The 13,991-nt window shown below is 49.8% G+C and overlaps 5 protein-coding genes across 5 annotated transcripts; 1 reads left to right on the forward strand and 4 right to left on the reverse strand.

Annotated features, from left to right (window-relative positions):
- Nucleotides 1-110: 110 nt before the first annotated feature.
- On the reverse strand, nucleotides 111-1,444 carry LOC108033204 (actin-related protein 6). The gene has a single exon (XM_017107451.3). The coding sequence runs from the start codon at nucleotides 1,350-1,352 to the stop codon at nucleotides 156-158; it is 1,197 nt and encodes a 398-aa protein (XP_016962940.1). The 5' UTR covers nucleotides 1,353-1,444; the 3' UTR covers nucleotides 111-155.
- Nucleotides 1,445-1,639: 195 nt separating this feature from the next.
- On the reverse strand, nucleotides 1,640-3,163 carry LOC108033228 (required for meiotic nuclear division protein 1 homolog). The gene has a single exon (XM_017107495.3). It carries the CDS (start codon nucleotides 3,020-3,022, stop codon nucleotides 1,745-1,747), a length of 1,278 nt encoding a protein of 425 aa, XP_016962984.1. The 5' UTR covers nucleotides 3,023-3,163; the 3' UTR covers nucleotides 1,640-1,744.
- Nucleotides 3,164-3,876: 713 nt separating this feature from the next.
- On the reverse strand, nucleotides 3,877-5,228 carry LOC108033011 (protein valois-like). The gene has a single exon (XM_017107138.3). It carries the CDS (start codon nucleotides 5,065-5,067, stop codon nucleotides 3,964-3,966), a length of 1,104 nt encoding a protein of 367 aa, XP_016962627.1. The 5' UTR covers nucleotides 5,068-5,228; the 3' UTR covers nucleotides 3,877-3,963.
- A 538-nt stretch (nucleotides 5,229-5,766) lies between these two features.
- Nucleotides 5,767-6,819, forward strand: LOC108033224 (DNL-type zinc finger protein). Its single transcript, XM_017107488.3, has one exon. It carries the CDS (start codon nucleotides 5,948-5,950, stop codon nucleotides 6,521-6,523), a length of 576 nt encoding a protein of 191 aa, XP_016962977.1. The 5' UTR covers nucleotides 5,767-5,947; the 3' UTR covers nucleotides 6,524-6,819.
- Nucleotides 6,820-8,397: 1,578 nt separating this feature from the next.
- LOC108033153 (putative zinc finger protein 840) lies at nucleotides 8,398-13,387 on the reverse strand. Its single transcript, XM_017107379.3, has 3 exons — nucleotides 12,482-13,387; nucleotides 11,930-12,286; nucleotides 8,398-11,337 (listed from the first exon to the last, which is right to left on the reverse strand). Exons 1-3 carry the CDS (start codon nucleotides 13,211-13,213, stop codon nucleotides 10,141-10,143), a joined length of 2,286 nt encoding a protein of 761 aa, XP_016962868.1. The 5' UTR covers nucleotides 13,214-13,387; the 3' UTR covers nucleotides 8,398-10,140.
- Nucleotides 13,388-13,991: the final 604 nt, after the last annotated feature.

The following is a 13,991-nucleotide window of genomic DNA, read 5'->3' on the forward strand; positions in this document are numbered from 1 at the left end:
TGTTCTATAGTTAAATTTTAGTTGTAGCGCTAGGTAAGTGACCCACCCGCTTCCTGGCCGCCGGCTGGCAGTTTGTCGTCTTAGCCCTAGTTCAATATATAGACCAGGAATGTTCTACAAAAGATCGTGTATTGTGTATGAAAAATAGCCTAAGTCTATCGCTGGTTGATGCCCTGGAAGCCGTACTCCTCGTAGTCGTCGCGCGTGTAGACGAACTCATCGAAGTTCGGGCTGGTGGCCACCTCCTTGCCGCCGTACCAGGCGTAGCGCACCGGGTCCTCGGGGCAGATGAGCGACACCTCCAGGTCGTCGGGCACCAGGGCGCGCAGATCTTGCTTGAGGCGCGGCAGGAAGCCGGGAAACTGGGCGCTGCCGCCCACGATGAGGATGTTGAGCAGCAGCTCGCGATGCGCCTCCCAGGGGCAGGCCTTCAGGCAATCGGCCACCGCCTCGGGGATGCCCACCTGCGGCACCCCAATGTCCGAGGGATTGAAGAGCAGCTCGGGCACGGTGAAGCGCTCGTTGCACAGCGGCACCGACTGCTGCTGCGCCTCGTCCTCGCGCGGCTTGCCCGGAATGCGGACATAGCCGCGCTTCACGGTGGTGAAGTCCGGCAGGACGTAGTCCAGCGAGAGTTCCCTGCGCTTCTCCTCCGACTGGTGCACACGCATGGCCTGCTTGAAGTCCTCCGCCACGAAGCACACATCCTCCTTGATCTGGTTCACCACATGGCTCTCGTCCATCACGTTCAGGTGGCGGTACGAGATCAGCTCCTTGAGGTGATTGGTCAGCGCCTTGCCGCCCATGTCGATGCGGCGGATGCCCTCGAGGACGCGCCGTCCCAGGACAAAGGGAACGATGTGTGTGAAGCTGTAGCCGACGTCGATGATGATGCAGTTGAGCGACTGCATTGTGGTGCGCTCCTCGCTGTCGGCCACATAGTTGAAGGCGGCCAGATCGGCGGCCGTGGTCTTGTACACGCCGGCCGTCCGGTACTCCTCGAACAGCATCTCCATCATGGCCTCCTGGACGCTCTGGAAGTTCATCTGCGGCTCGGTGATGACGATGTTGCGGTTCTCCAGCGTGCAGCCGATGCCGTCCTTGCTGAAGATGTAGTCCCACACCGTCTTCTGGGTGTCCCAGTTCAGCAGGTAGCCGCGCTGGAAGGCCAGGATGTAGTACAGCGCCGAGGTGTCGCGGCACTCGTCGATCTGGTTGCCCACGAAGGCGCGGCGCCGCTCGCTCTTCGCCTTCATGATGCAGTTGGGCACCACCTGCGGTTCGTCCTGGCTGGCCAGGCCCACCTTGGCCGTGTACGCGCCGTTGTCCAGCACCACCACTGCGTTGGACATCCTAATCCGCGGTTCGTCTGATTCTCAGTCCGGTTTTATAGCATTTTCCAGAATGACAACAAATTCGGGTCGTTTCGCTTTAGTGCTGGCGATTGCAGTCCATTCTTCAGCAGTGCTGGCGGTCTGGCTTTTTAGCGAAGCTATCGCTTTTGGCGGTAGTTTTGAAAGTTTGGTATTTTTAACGGCTAGTTTTTGAAATTGAATGGCTTGAAAAATATTTGTATTTATTTGCTTAAATTATAAATATAATTGACTATTCGTGGGACTTTCCAATGCAATAACAATCATTTAAAATCGTTTGAGCCAATTGTCTGGTATCAAACGCTAACAACGCTATATTTTGGCCAAATACGAATATAATACAAAAACTCTTGACTAAGCCTATGCATGTGCTATTTGGGAATTGAGGCGGCGGCTGGAGCCGCCAGTGGCAGGACCGAGAGCGTGTGCGGATCACTGTGATCGCTGACGAAGTGCAGCACCTCAAAGCCCACCTCGACCATGATTAGGATGATGATCATCCACTCCAGCCGGATGTGGTGGGCGTCGTTCAGGTTGTGCGAAACCAGCTCGGCCAGCTCCACGCAGTGGTTGATCTTCTCGTTCATCACCTTGGTGCGCCGCGTGATGCTGAAGTAGGAGCACACCTGCAGGTACAGCGCCTCCAGCTCCTCGCGGTCCCAGTAGAAATCGGGGGCATCCAGCAGGTCCGACGACAGGTTGATCACATGGCGCAGGGCAAAGAGCTCGCCGGTTTTTCGCAGCATGGCCGCCCGCGAGATCCTCAGGCGGCGACCCCGCTTCAGATCCTCGGTGAGATGCTCGATGGAGTCTATATAGCGATCCAGGGTGGCCTCCCAAATGCCCAGCTTAATGGACTGGGCCATAGCATTCGAGAAGGTGTACTTGTACAGGAAGCTATCCGTATCGGCGGTGACGAAAAACTTGCCATTCTGGAAGAAGGCCCGCGAGGTGACATTGAAGTCGCTGCTCTCCGCCACCAGGTCGCCCTCCACATCCACCGCCGTGGACGGGATGTAGGTGTAGGGCATCACCTCGCTCTCCCCGTGCACCAGGGCACTCACATACGATTCCCGTTCGAAGGAGCGCAGGAAGCTAAGCACATTGTTCGTCTCGATGTCGCTGCAGTTCCAGAAGACCACGGAGCCCTCGCGGAAGAAGAAAATCTCGCGTGGCTGCTGGCCCGTCGGATACTTCGCCGCCACGAATAGCACATTCTGCTCCACATCCAGGTTGTCGGTGGAGAAGAAACGCTTAGTTTCGTACAGATTCTGTTGCCGGAGCGCTATTTGCAGATCCTCCAGGTTGTACTCCTCGGCGGTCGTATAGCCACGGGTGTTGAGGAAGCCCAGGGCGGACAGCTCGTCGATGGCCAGGCGCTTCTTCCGGATGATCCTGGTGCGAATGGGCGAAAGGATGGACTCCAGGCGCTCCTCGGCCAGCGGCCGCGGTTTCACCTGTGGCTGCGGCTGTTTTTTGGGCGCAGGCTCTGCGGGCGAGGCGGTGGGTGAGGCCGCCGCCGGCGAGGTGGCTTCACTGGCCAGCCACCGGCGCCCGCTCACCATCGTCCATTGCGTCCGGAGCTGCTGGCGCGGAGCTCGGAGTCCGCGCAGCACCACCTGCTCGAATCCCAGGCGTGCAAAGTTCATGGCTCGTTCCTTAACGTGACTTATCCTCCAGCAGCACCTAGTTGGCCATTTCTAATAGATCGTTTGGTAACGAATCTTATAAGGTGACTATATAATATAGCTGCTAGCCGGTTATTTTCCCAGCCTTCGATAGTCCCTTGTTGTGATTATCGGTTTCGATAGGCGCATCAGTGAGGAGCTTTGAGTCGAGGCGTCAGCTATAGCCGGAAATTAAATTCTCTAAAAGCTAGTTTCGTACTGATATTTAATTTTTTCTCGCTTTTTTAAAGAAGTGAAGCCAATTCAAGGCGTACGGCTAAAAGAGCGACTGTTTTAGTTAGTTTGCTACATTTGCAATCGATTCCCATCATTTTCAAGAAGAATTTAATTTTTTCAGATTATTATAAGGGGGTAATCTGAATTTGGGATTCAGATTTTGGTCAAAAATACTCATTTTCTTCTGGTTTTCAGTCGTATTTTGGTAAATTTAATTTTTGAATTTTGAATTTTTTATTTTTAAGGGGTACATAAGCACTCAGTATTCCGATTTTTTCTCTGAAAAACTCATTTTTTTTACTGATTTTTCAGTCGTATTTTGGTAAATTGAATTTTTGAGTTTTGAATCTTTTATGAAGGGGTACATAAGGACTCTGTATACCGATTTTTTCTCTGGAAATCTCATTTTTTTAGTGATTTTATAAGCAACATTTGCTAACGATCGTTTTGAAAAATGTTTGCATTTTTTTCAAGGGGGTACCATCAGGTTTTTTTGGGTCTCAGATATAGGTCCAAAATACTCCTTTTAAGGACCGACAGCTTCCATCAGTTTTTAAACTACGCTAAGGACCCCCACCACTTTAATTTTCTTATTTGACTACGTTTGTACATTTATTTTTAGTCATTATCACTATAATTAAGTAAATGCAAGAAAACTAAACCACATCGCAGGATCTCCGGCGAATTCACTTAATCGCGTGGGACACCATCTTGCGGCCATATCCGATGGTGATGAGGGTGCTGTCGCCGGTCCAAACGGCATCCGTGAGGCGGGTGTGGGTGTCCCGGTGCGAGTAGATGAACTCCTGGTCCGCCTGCACATCGGCAACTTTCACGGAGGCGGGCGAATTGCTCATGGCCGCCAGAAGGGGCCCATTGATAAGCAGTTGCGAGACATGGCCCTGGTCGAAGTACTCCCGGGACTCCGCCAGTTTCCTTGGTACTCGGATGTCCAGAGTGTGCACCATGCCGTCGTAGTCCCCGATGTAAACGTAGTTGTCGCCCTGCAGCTCGGTCGGAGAGGCCCAGGCGGCGCTGGTGAAGCTCAGCAGGCGGGAGGAGTCTGCGTAGAGGCACGTGGAAGACGGAGCCGCAGCGCGGACATCCCAGAGGCGGGCGCAACCGCCGCGATCACAGGTCACAAACTGGTCGTGGGAAGCCGAGGGCGTGGCCAGGGCGGTCATCTTATCGGTGTGCGCACAGCGCGTATGATAGGAGCTCACCAGATCGGCGCCCGAATAATCCCAGACATTCAGGGTGCCATCCGGTGAGCCCGAGACGGCTCTCTGCCGGTCCGCCCTGCAGACACTCAGCTGGCTAATGGGCGTGGGATGGGCGGGCGACTCGCCCAGCAGGAAGAGGCAGTAGGGCGTCTGTGGAGACCGCACCTTGGCGTAGGTGGACCACACCTGGAGGCGCGTGTCGCCGAGGGCCACCAGGAGCACATTGCGCTCCGCGTAGCGCACAATGTTCACCGTGTGCTCGGCCTGCAGCCTGAAGTCGGCATTGTCCACGGCCAAGTGGTTCAGCTGACTGCGTCCGCAGCCAAAGAACATGCCCCACCACTGGCCTCCCTCGCGCCGGTTGGTGGCCAGTGCGAAGTGGTTGTGCTCGCTGACGGCTATGCTGTCCCAGCAGTCGTGGAGCCGCGGCGCTAGGTTCTCGGGGCGCGCGTTCAGATCCTTCACGTTGAGATTCGGGTACTCCACGTTGCCGGACAGCTCCCGGTCCGGCGGCGGTTTGTAGGTCTCCGGAGCGCGGAAGAGCTCCGAGAGGCGCTGCGGGAACATGGTGCTGGGCTCGGGAAATCCCGGAAGAAAAGGGATTTGATTTTGCCAATCGGCGGAAGTAAAGGCGCGTGTGTTGGCCGGCGTTGCCAAATCATCAGAAAATATTATTTCCAGGAAAAACCTCCTTTGTTTTTACCAAATTTCACATTATTTATGAGGGGTTACATCATTTATTTTCGGATTCCGAATTTGCTCAAAAAACACTTTATTTTTGTGATTTTTCAATCCTAGTTTTGCCAAAACAAAGCAAGTTTTTAATGACCATCACTTTAAGGACCGGTTTTCATAGATTTTTTCCAAGTAAAGTCAAAAATAAAAAATATGTAGTTTTTAAAGGCAAGGGAAACTATTTCTGATCTTATTTATCATTTTATTTTAGCCAAAACAATGAGTCTTCAGGTTTATGTATAAGGTTTAGGTCAAAAGTAAACTTTATTTTTGAGTTTTTTTCAGTTGTGGCTAAGCCAATCGATGCGAACGGCTAAACGTACGACTGCCCTGTACAGCTTGCAACCAAAGCTGGCCATACTTTTAGACCAATTTTCGCACTTTTCATAAGGGGCTACATCAATTTTACATCAGCTTTTAATAAAATTTAAAAAATAGCTGGTTTGGCAGCAAGAAAGCTGATTATCAAGCTTTTAGCGGAAAAGGCTAGCTTTTCCAGTCGACGCCAGCACTGCTTCGATAACGATAGCCAGCAGCTGTTCGCCTTGCCCCCATTCGACCCATTTCTTGCCAATCGGGTGGAAAACAAACGCAGTAACTACCCAACATCCAGCACGTGCGGCGCCAGAATCCAGGACGCACTGCAGCGGGCGAAAAGAGAGAAACGCAAGCAGGCAACGCCGGTGTGCCACACGACTGATAGCCACGTAAAATGAACGCATTGCGCAACATCTTCACATCGCGAACCCTCAACTATTTGCGCCAGAATGGACAGAACGCGATCCTTAACGCCACCCAGCAGCAGCAGGCCGTGGACGCCGTGCCGCTGACCGCCGATCCCGAGCAGCCGCTGAAGGCCAACCGTCCGGCTCCGCTCTCCATACCGCGCTCCATCCTCGATGCCTGCCAGTTCACGGCCAAGACCTTCGACCTGGGACGCACTGCGTCCGGGAATCAGACGAGCGGCTCCCTGTCGCCGACGACGCTGAAGCGTTTCGGCCGCATGCAACGCCGCATGGAGCTGGTGTACCGCTGCAAGCTGTGCAACACCCGCAACACGAAGACCATCAGCGAGGAGGCCTACTACAGCGGCGTGGTGATCCTGCAGTGCGACGGCTGTGCCGTCGACCACCTCATCAAGGACAACCTGGGACTCTTCACCGGCCGCGATGGCGACAGCAGCATCAGCTCGGGCATCAGCACGAGCAAGAACATCGACCAGGTGCTGGCCGAGCGCCATGCCCGCGTCCGGGTGATCAAGGTGAACGAGCACGGCGAGCTCATCTAGGAACTCTAGTCAGGTCTAGGCAACGGTGAAGGCCAGGAGAACCGGCTGGTGCGCCGCGCCAGCCTGCGCGAATCGTGTCCGCGGTGGACACACTCGGCACGGGGCACACTGAACCCAAGCACCCCAGGCAAATGCACCCAGTCCCACAAACCGGAATCCCGGAACCCCTCATTCTGCTCCGGGTCGGCCGGCTGTATATAATTATTGTACTGTAATTGTTGATTGTTTCGGGCCGTGAGTAATGCCTAAAAAGTGATTAAAAGAACGCCCAGTTCGAAAGTTAAATCATAAATGTATATATAAATCTCTTTTTATCTGCGGGCTATCTAATCGGCGTACACAGAAAGCAAACTGCGAAGCTATGATGAGCAATGTGGTGATATATATAATTAAATTTAGAAAGAAAAACCTCGAGAACAGGTTTTGTTATTAAAACACGACAACAATACCATATGGAGGGCCTATCTTCCTATGTTTCCTTTCTGTGTTCGCATACGCACATAGACTAGACGCTGGTAAATGTGTTTACCCCCTAGAAATCCCGTCCAGGCGAAATTCGACGAATCTGGAGAGACCTAGAACGCGGCCGAAGCCGGGGGGCTTGGAGGCGGTCGCTAATTGATGGGATCGATCAAAACACAGGCGGGGTGCTAATTATCGGAGCAACAACGATTGGCACGCAGCCGCCTGGCCGACGCAATGGTGAAATTTACCGGGAGGCATGGCTGTGGCGCTAGACAGTGATATGCGCTATATATACCCTGTGGGTATTACCCTTAGAAGCACGCCCCTGTCGAGTGATCGCTTCTACGTCTTAAGAGGCCGAAAACAGCCACTGGCGATGACACTAACCCAGAAAGATGTGCCTCCGAGTGGGCTAACAACAGCGAGTCTTGGAAGACTCTAGATTAATGGCACGTGCCAGGGCCTATCACACCGGCTCAAGAGCTACATCAGTTTTGCTTGTAATATTCGCAGATCTTAGCTTTGAGGAACATTATGATGTTAGGACCCTATACACCATTCTTAAACATATTTTAAATTGCGACACTGCTCTTAACTTTTCATTTTTTCATGTAGAAAAAACAACAAACTCTTAAACTGTCAAGATCATAAGACCTGGTAATATAGGTATACTATGGGTATACAATTTAAATTTTTTAAAAATATTACCAATGCTTATAATTTTTTAATAGGTAAAAAATTAAAAAATGGTAATTGATTCAAAGATTTGAGACCTAATGTATACCATTTTTTAAAATATTAAAAATGCTTGAGGATACATAAATACAAAACAAATTTAAGTCAGCAAAACTAAGACTTGAGAATTATAAGGTCATAATAATATATACAATTTTTAAGTAATAAGAATTATTTTAAATTTCAAATGGATAAAAAGTAGACAACAAAGGTAATTTAAAAACTGTTACATTACAAAAAATAATAAATACAAATTTTAAAAACTCTCTTGATAGCAATGCTCATAACTCTCAATATTTCCACGGATAAAACATAGCATTAGGGTCAATTTTGAAAAGTATTTGAAAATCTCAGTCTTCAAAAACACAATCAGATTATTTCGGTGTCATGTAGGCATAACATTCGAATTCCCAACTAAGCATGACACTGCACAATTTGGCATCAACACAATTAAAAATATATTATTTAAGTGGTATAAACAAGCCCGGTGATCCGAGGTGTAGCGTCTGGCCCGACGTCTATATGGTCACCAGACGTGCGACCAGCACTGTAAAGATAATGCCAGTGATTAAGACGTCATCGTCGCTATCTTGGGAGGCACACTCAAGTGGAACCGCCTCCGGAAAGACTTCAAAAACATCGCTTTCGGCGGTAAATAAAACTCGGTGGACTGGTTGTTTTGCTTTAAATTATTTAAACCTATTTATTCGAGAATACTTCGAATATGCGTGTGTATATATGGTATCGTACTAAAATCTCATTTGATATTTCTAGGATAAATAAAATTGTGATTTGTTTCCTTCCGTCTCTCAGTTAATTTACATGCTTCTTGCGTTTTAAAATACTCGCTATGATGCTAGTTTGTATTAATCTTCGTTCTTATCGGATGAGTTTCTCTTTGCTTTTTGTAGTTTGTGGTTTTTCTTAATTTTTCCGCCTGATTCTCCTGGAAGCGCACTTTTGTTACGATTCTTGTGATTAATCTCCTTCTGGCTCACAATCCGTTTCTGTTTCGTTTCTGTTAACTATTTCACAATTGTCTGAATGCTCGACCAGCTGGCGGAGGAAACCAATGGGCCTGTTGGAGGCCCCTGAATTCGGTTGATTTCGCACGAGTAGCTGCTGAAATTGTGCTAGATGAACTTGGGCTTAAATGGAGCTGCGTTTCTATAGGCATGCGTATGCTGTTCATGGTCAAGCGGCCTGCTCGAGTTACATATATACAAGATGGGGATACGAATACGGTTGCGGTTGCGATTGCAGGACGAGGCGGCGCGGCTTTCGAGTACCGGCTCGCCCCGTGGTCTATTACAGATTCAGTCGTTCGCGGACAGTGATTCCACTGTACAGTGAATAATATTTGAGTGAGTAGTTCGCTTTCAGTGGCTTAAACATAGGGGTTTCGTTAAGACTTCGCTTAGTAACTTAGTGTTATTGCTGTTAATCATCGGCTCAAGTGGCTTGGTTTTCCGCCGTCCGTTCGCTTTGTCGGCCCAATGGCAAATGCTCGTCTGCACTTTTAGCTTTGCGTATAAATATATATAGTTAGTACATAGAATACTTTATGAATTACTTAGTTCTGGAATGCTTCGACTCGCCTACATCGATTTATCCTCTTTTTCTGGGGAGGGAAGGAATGTTTACAACTCTCACACGGTGAATTGCAATTCTTTTTGAGTGTTTTGGGGAGCAGAACTCGAAGTTGGCACTGAATGTTAAGTATTTGTGTTATTCTAGTAAGTACCGCTCTACTCCTCGCCTTCTTGCTGGCTCTTCCCGCCTCTTTCTCTGCCTGAACTTAGCCAAGAATCATTGGGAAGTGGAAGGAAGTGTTTGCCATCTGCTTAGAACTAAGTTGCATTAATGGGCGTTGTTAAATACTTTTTGCTCTTAAGTACGACTACAGGTAAGTGGGCTGCGTGTAAAGTACAATTAAATACGGGTTACCTTGGAACTAAGGTATTGAACAAAATAATACAACAGCGCCTGGCTCGCGTTATCGATTCGGACTCGGGTCAGAGGTCTATAACTACGATATTGCAGGGAACTATGCTAAGTAAATGTGGGTCTTAGGCCCAGTCTTGGTTTAATAGCTGCTTTTACTTTGATATGCGGGCGATGAAATGGCTTGTTGGAAGCGAAATCTCTGCTATTGTGGAGTTGAAAACTGTTTGAGGCTGAGCTCCAAGCGAATCGATTTGCAAGCAGGGCTGAACATCGAGTGAGTCTTAAAGTAGGATTAAAAAGCTAACTAAGCTGCCTGGGTTGCTGGCAATTTAAAGACGTTACAGTTGCAGTTTCAGTTACGCGTAAAACTATTTGACATAGCGACCACGCCCACGGCCGCGTCCGCGCCCCCGACCGCGGCTCTTGGCCCTGGGCCAGTCCTTGTCCTTGTCCCTCTCCCACTCCCTATCTCACAGAGTGCTGCGGCCCGATCGCCCCACAGCGCCGACGGCTCCGTTGGGCCGATTGTGGCGACGCTTGTGCAGATAGAGGCCGGCCGCCTGGGCGAACGCCGACCCGCAGATCTGGCACACGTAGCGCTTGACCTTGTCGTGGATCTGCTTGTGGTTCTGCAGATTCTTGGTCGACTTGAACGTCTTGCCGCAGATGTCGCACTTGAACTCCTCGTTGCTGTAGTGCTGCTTCAGGTGCTCGAACAGGCTGTTGCGCGCCACAAACGATTTATTGCACTGGGGATAGTCGCACTTGTAGCACCGCTCCCGCTCGTCCTGGTGGACAATGCGGTGGGCGTTCAGGTGGCCCGGCGTGGCGAAGCTGCGGCGGCACACCTCGCACCCATAGGGCTTGGCAACGCTGCCACCGTCTGCTCCTCCTCCGCCCATCGGATCCTCGTCGTCGACCATGTCTTCGGGTGAATGCGAGGCCTTCGCACCACCTTTCCTTTTTCGTCGGCTGCCGCTGCCCCTGGACTCCTCGCCCTCGGCTGCGATCTCCTCATCGCCGCCCTCCATGATGCTGTGATTGAGCGCCAGCGAGGGCAGGAACAGCTCCTCGTTGTGCCGCCGCAGGTGCTCGTCGTAGTTGGCCTTCTCCCGGAAGCTGGCCGTGCACAGCTCGCAGTTGAACTTCAGGTCGGCCAGGCCGCCCAAGTGCAGCTGCTTGTGGCTGTCGAACTCCTCGGCGTTGTGGAACTGAATGCTGCAGATGTTGCAGTAGTAGCCGCCGCCCAAGGTGGGCTGGTGGGTGAGCATGTGGAGGTCCAGTTCCCTGAGCGTTTGCACGATCTCCGGACAGTGAGCGCACTTGAACGGCGGTATGTCGTCGTCCATGAAGTGCATCTGATCGTAGTAGATGTAGTTGGCGATGAACTTCTTGCCCAGGCGCTCGCTGTTGAGGCGCTCCATCTTTTGCTTGGAGTAGTCGAAGCGCAGCTGGGAGATGCGCTTCGAGATCTGGATGGTGGTCACGTCGATCAGCTGCTGCAGCTCGATGGCCATCTGGTGCAGTCCCTCGCCGCGCCGCTCCTTGCTGCGGTAGTCGGGATCGAAGCGATTGTAGAAGCACTGGTACCGCTTCACCATGCTCAGCAGCTTGGCCGTGGAGGTGTCGTTCCAAATGGCCGAGAAGCGGCGGCGATAGGAGGTTTCCTGCCGGAAGGGTAAGAGTTAATGATTGGCCATTGGACAGTCCCTTTCCCAAGCGCTTTTCACATGCACTGACAAACTCTGATTAGGTTTTAATGGATGGATTTAAAGGTAAGGAAGTGTGTGCGTTTATCTTTAAATCTAGATAATATATATTTAATATTTACTTTATAAATAACTTGTTTTCTTAAGATTTATTAAGAAATATTAAAACATGCAAAGCAATAAAGTCTAATAAGATCGATTTTTTAATATTCTAACATACTGAAGATTTGTATTTACAAACCTAATCAATAAAGTACTACTTATTTTACTTTAATAATAAAGTTAAGTTACGTTCTCAACTTATTTGAAATTATTGTATTCAACTATAATAAAGATGGACCCGCGAAACTATTAATATTATTTATTTAAAGTGTAATAAATAATGCAATAATGGGAAACCAAAGCTCTAAGCTCCAAGTCAACCGATAAAGGCGCGTCATCTCATTACGAATTTCCCACTGAAGGCTTATGTTAATTAATCCGCTGACTCTGATTCGTGTCATTCATCCCCCAGCCAAACCAAAATCGATTTCAAGGGAGGACCACTAACCTTTACGACCGCATCGGACATCTTGTCGTTGTAGCTGTACACCTCGTTGAGGAAGTGCAGCTCCTTGAAGTACCACAGCGTACTGATGTTGGTCTTCTCCAGCGCCATGCGATTGCACTCCCGCTTGTACACCGTGCGCAGGTTGTCCCACTTGCGGGTGATGGCGTCCTTGGCCAGCGAGATGTTGAAGCGGCTCTTGAACTCCAGCACAATCCAGTCGAGGAAGCGGGCGCGTTTCACGCGATCCCGGAACTGCGCGTTGCCGTGGTCCCACAGAAAGGGGTTGCGCTGATACGAGTGGATGAGGAACTGGATCATCTTACGGTCCTTGATGTGCATCGTAACCTCCCGGTCGCGCTAAGGGGTGGGAAAGTAACGAGACAATCATTACAGGATAGGTATATGGAAATTAGTCGGTTTTAAGGGTGAAATCGAATCTATGTAAACTTTTATGCAGTCCCCAAAAAGTGTAAAGCTTATCTAAAACAGTTTAATTTATACGACTCTAAAGTCCCGATACAACTACAAAAGAGGTGTGAAAATGATGCTTACTCCCAGCAGAGACTCCTCCACCATCTCGTCGTAGCTGAGAAAGTCCGACTCGGGCCCGAAGCCGCTGTGGCCACCATCGAAGCCGCCGTAGTCCATGTACTCCGCGGAATTGTCGTCCATGTAGCTGTTGTCCGGATCGCCGTAGTCGTCTATGGAGGAGTCGCCGTCGCCGGCGATGAGTGCCTCGCTGGAGATGTCCCTCTGGCGCTGCTTGGTCACCTTTTTGCGCGGTCGCGGCTTGGAACTGACTACCGGTACATCGTTCTCGGGCAGTATGGCCTCGTCGTCGTCCTCGCCGCCATCGGAATCGCGCAGACGGTGCTCATCATCGTCGTCCTCGTCGGCGACCACATCGTCGTCGCTGCAGGGCAGCTCTTGCAGCTCCTGCTTGATGACCATCTGCGGCTCCAGCAGCGCCGTGTCCGCGTCCGTCAAGTCTTCGATCTCGTGGAAGTTGGTCAGGTCGCCGTTGCGACCGGACAGGGACATGGGTTCGCCGAGACTGAAGGAGTGACGGGAGGCGAAGGCGGGATTCGCCACGGACTTGTCGTCCAGGTGGACCGTCTGCATGTGGCCGATGAAGGAGTCGAAGTAGAGGAACTTCTCGCTGCAGAAGATGCATCGCAGGGCGAAGTACTGGAAGTCCTCGGTGGCCGTCACCACGCCACAGTCCTTGGTGCAGTGACGGAAAACCTCCTCGTCGTTGGTTCGTGGATACGCCAGGACACTCATCGCGCCGCCTGCGGATCCGCGTCCTCGTCCGGTGCTCTCTCGCGATTCAGTTGGGGCTCTTGGTTCGCTGCGCTGCGGTCGGCGCACTCGAATATCCTGCTTTATTTTTACTTTATTCCTGCCAATAAAAATTTTTTAGTGTTGGTGTTGGCGCACGGTTGCATTTTGTTTGCTTATCGCTATCGGCGCTGGTCCGGACATCGATTAGTGGTCCAGTTTGTTTTCTTGTAGTTTTTAGCGAGAAAGTAGCCAGTTCTAGCGGGAAGGTCCTGTGAAAACTTCTGTTTATTTTCTGTCTGACCTGACTTAAAAAATTAAATATATATATATGTATAACTAAAATCATTATTCTTGCGCTATATTTCAGAGCATTCCTTTTTAAATAATTTCTTTATTTATACAGGTAAATAAGTATTTATACTATATAAAAGTATTATTTATAAGTATAAAACTATGAGCTAACTAAAAATAAGAGCGCCAGCAACCAAGGCTTTCGGCTCGACTGGGTATGTTATTCTGCGACAGTTTTCTTAAATGGTATGGGACAAATTAGTTTCTTAAATAAATAAATTTCGGACTCAATTTTTAAAGTAAAAATAATAAATATAAAATTAATAATTAACATGAGGCTTAGCTAAGCAAATGAGTTCATAAAAGGTTGTTTTTTTAAATCCCAAGTATTCCACTTTAAAAGAGTGAGATCTAGTTGGAAAAGAATACAAATCCACCCTTATCTAAAAGCAATCGGTTTGTCTTCGCAAATCGATAGCATTCGATA

This window comes from Drosophila biarmipes, chromosome X, assembly GCF_025231255.1.
Source record: "Drosophila biarmipes strain raj3 chromosome X, RU_DBia_V1.1, whole genome shotgun sequence".
NCBI lineage: Eukaryota > Metazoa > Arthropoda > Insecta > Diptera > Drosophilidae > Drosophila > Drosophila biarmipes.

Coding starts and splice junctions, on each gene's coding strand:
- LOC108033011 (XM_017107138.3), bottom strand. CDS start 5,067: ATGTTCCCGCAGCGCCTCTCGGAGCTCTTCCGCGCTCCGGAGACCTAC.
- LOC108033228 (XM_017107495.3), bottom strand. CDS start 3,022: ATGAACTTTGCACGCCTGGGATTCGAGCAGGTGGTGCTGCGCGGACTC.
- LOC108033204 (XM_017107451.3), bottom strand. CDS start 1,352: ATGTCCAACGCAGTGGTGGTGCTGGACAACGGCGCGTACACGGCCAAG.
- LOC108033153 (XM_017107379.3), bottom strand. CDS start 13,213: ATGAGTGTCCTGGCGTATCCACGAACCAACGACGAGGAGGTTTTCCGT. Junction 12,287..12,481: donor TGGAGGAGTCTCTGCTGGGA/GTAAGCATCATT, acceptor CCCACCCCTTAG/CGCGACCGGGAGGTTACGAT. Junction 11,338..11,929: donor TGTCCGATGCGGTCGTAAAG/GTTAGTGGTCCT, acceptor CCCTTCCGGCAG/GAAACCTCCTATCGCCGCCG.
- LOC108033224 (XM_017107488.3), top strand. CDS start 5,948: ATGAACGCATTGCGCAACATCTTCACATCGCGAACCCTCAACTATTTG.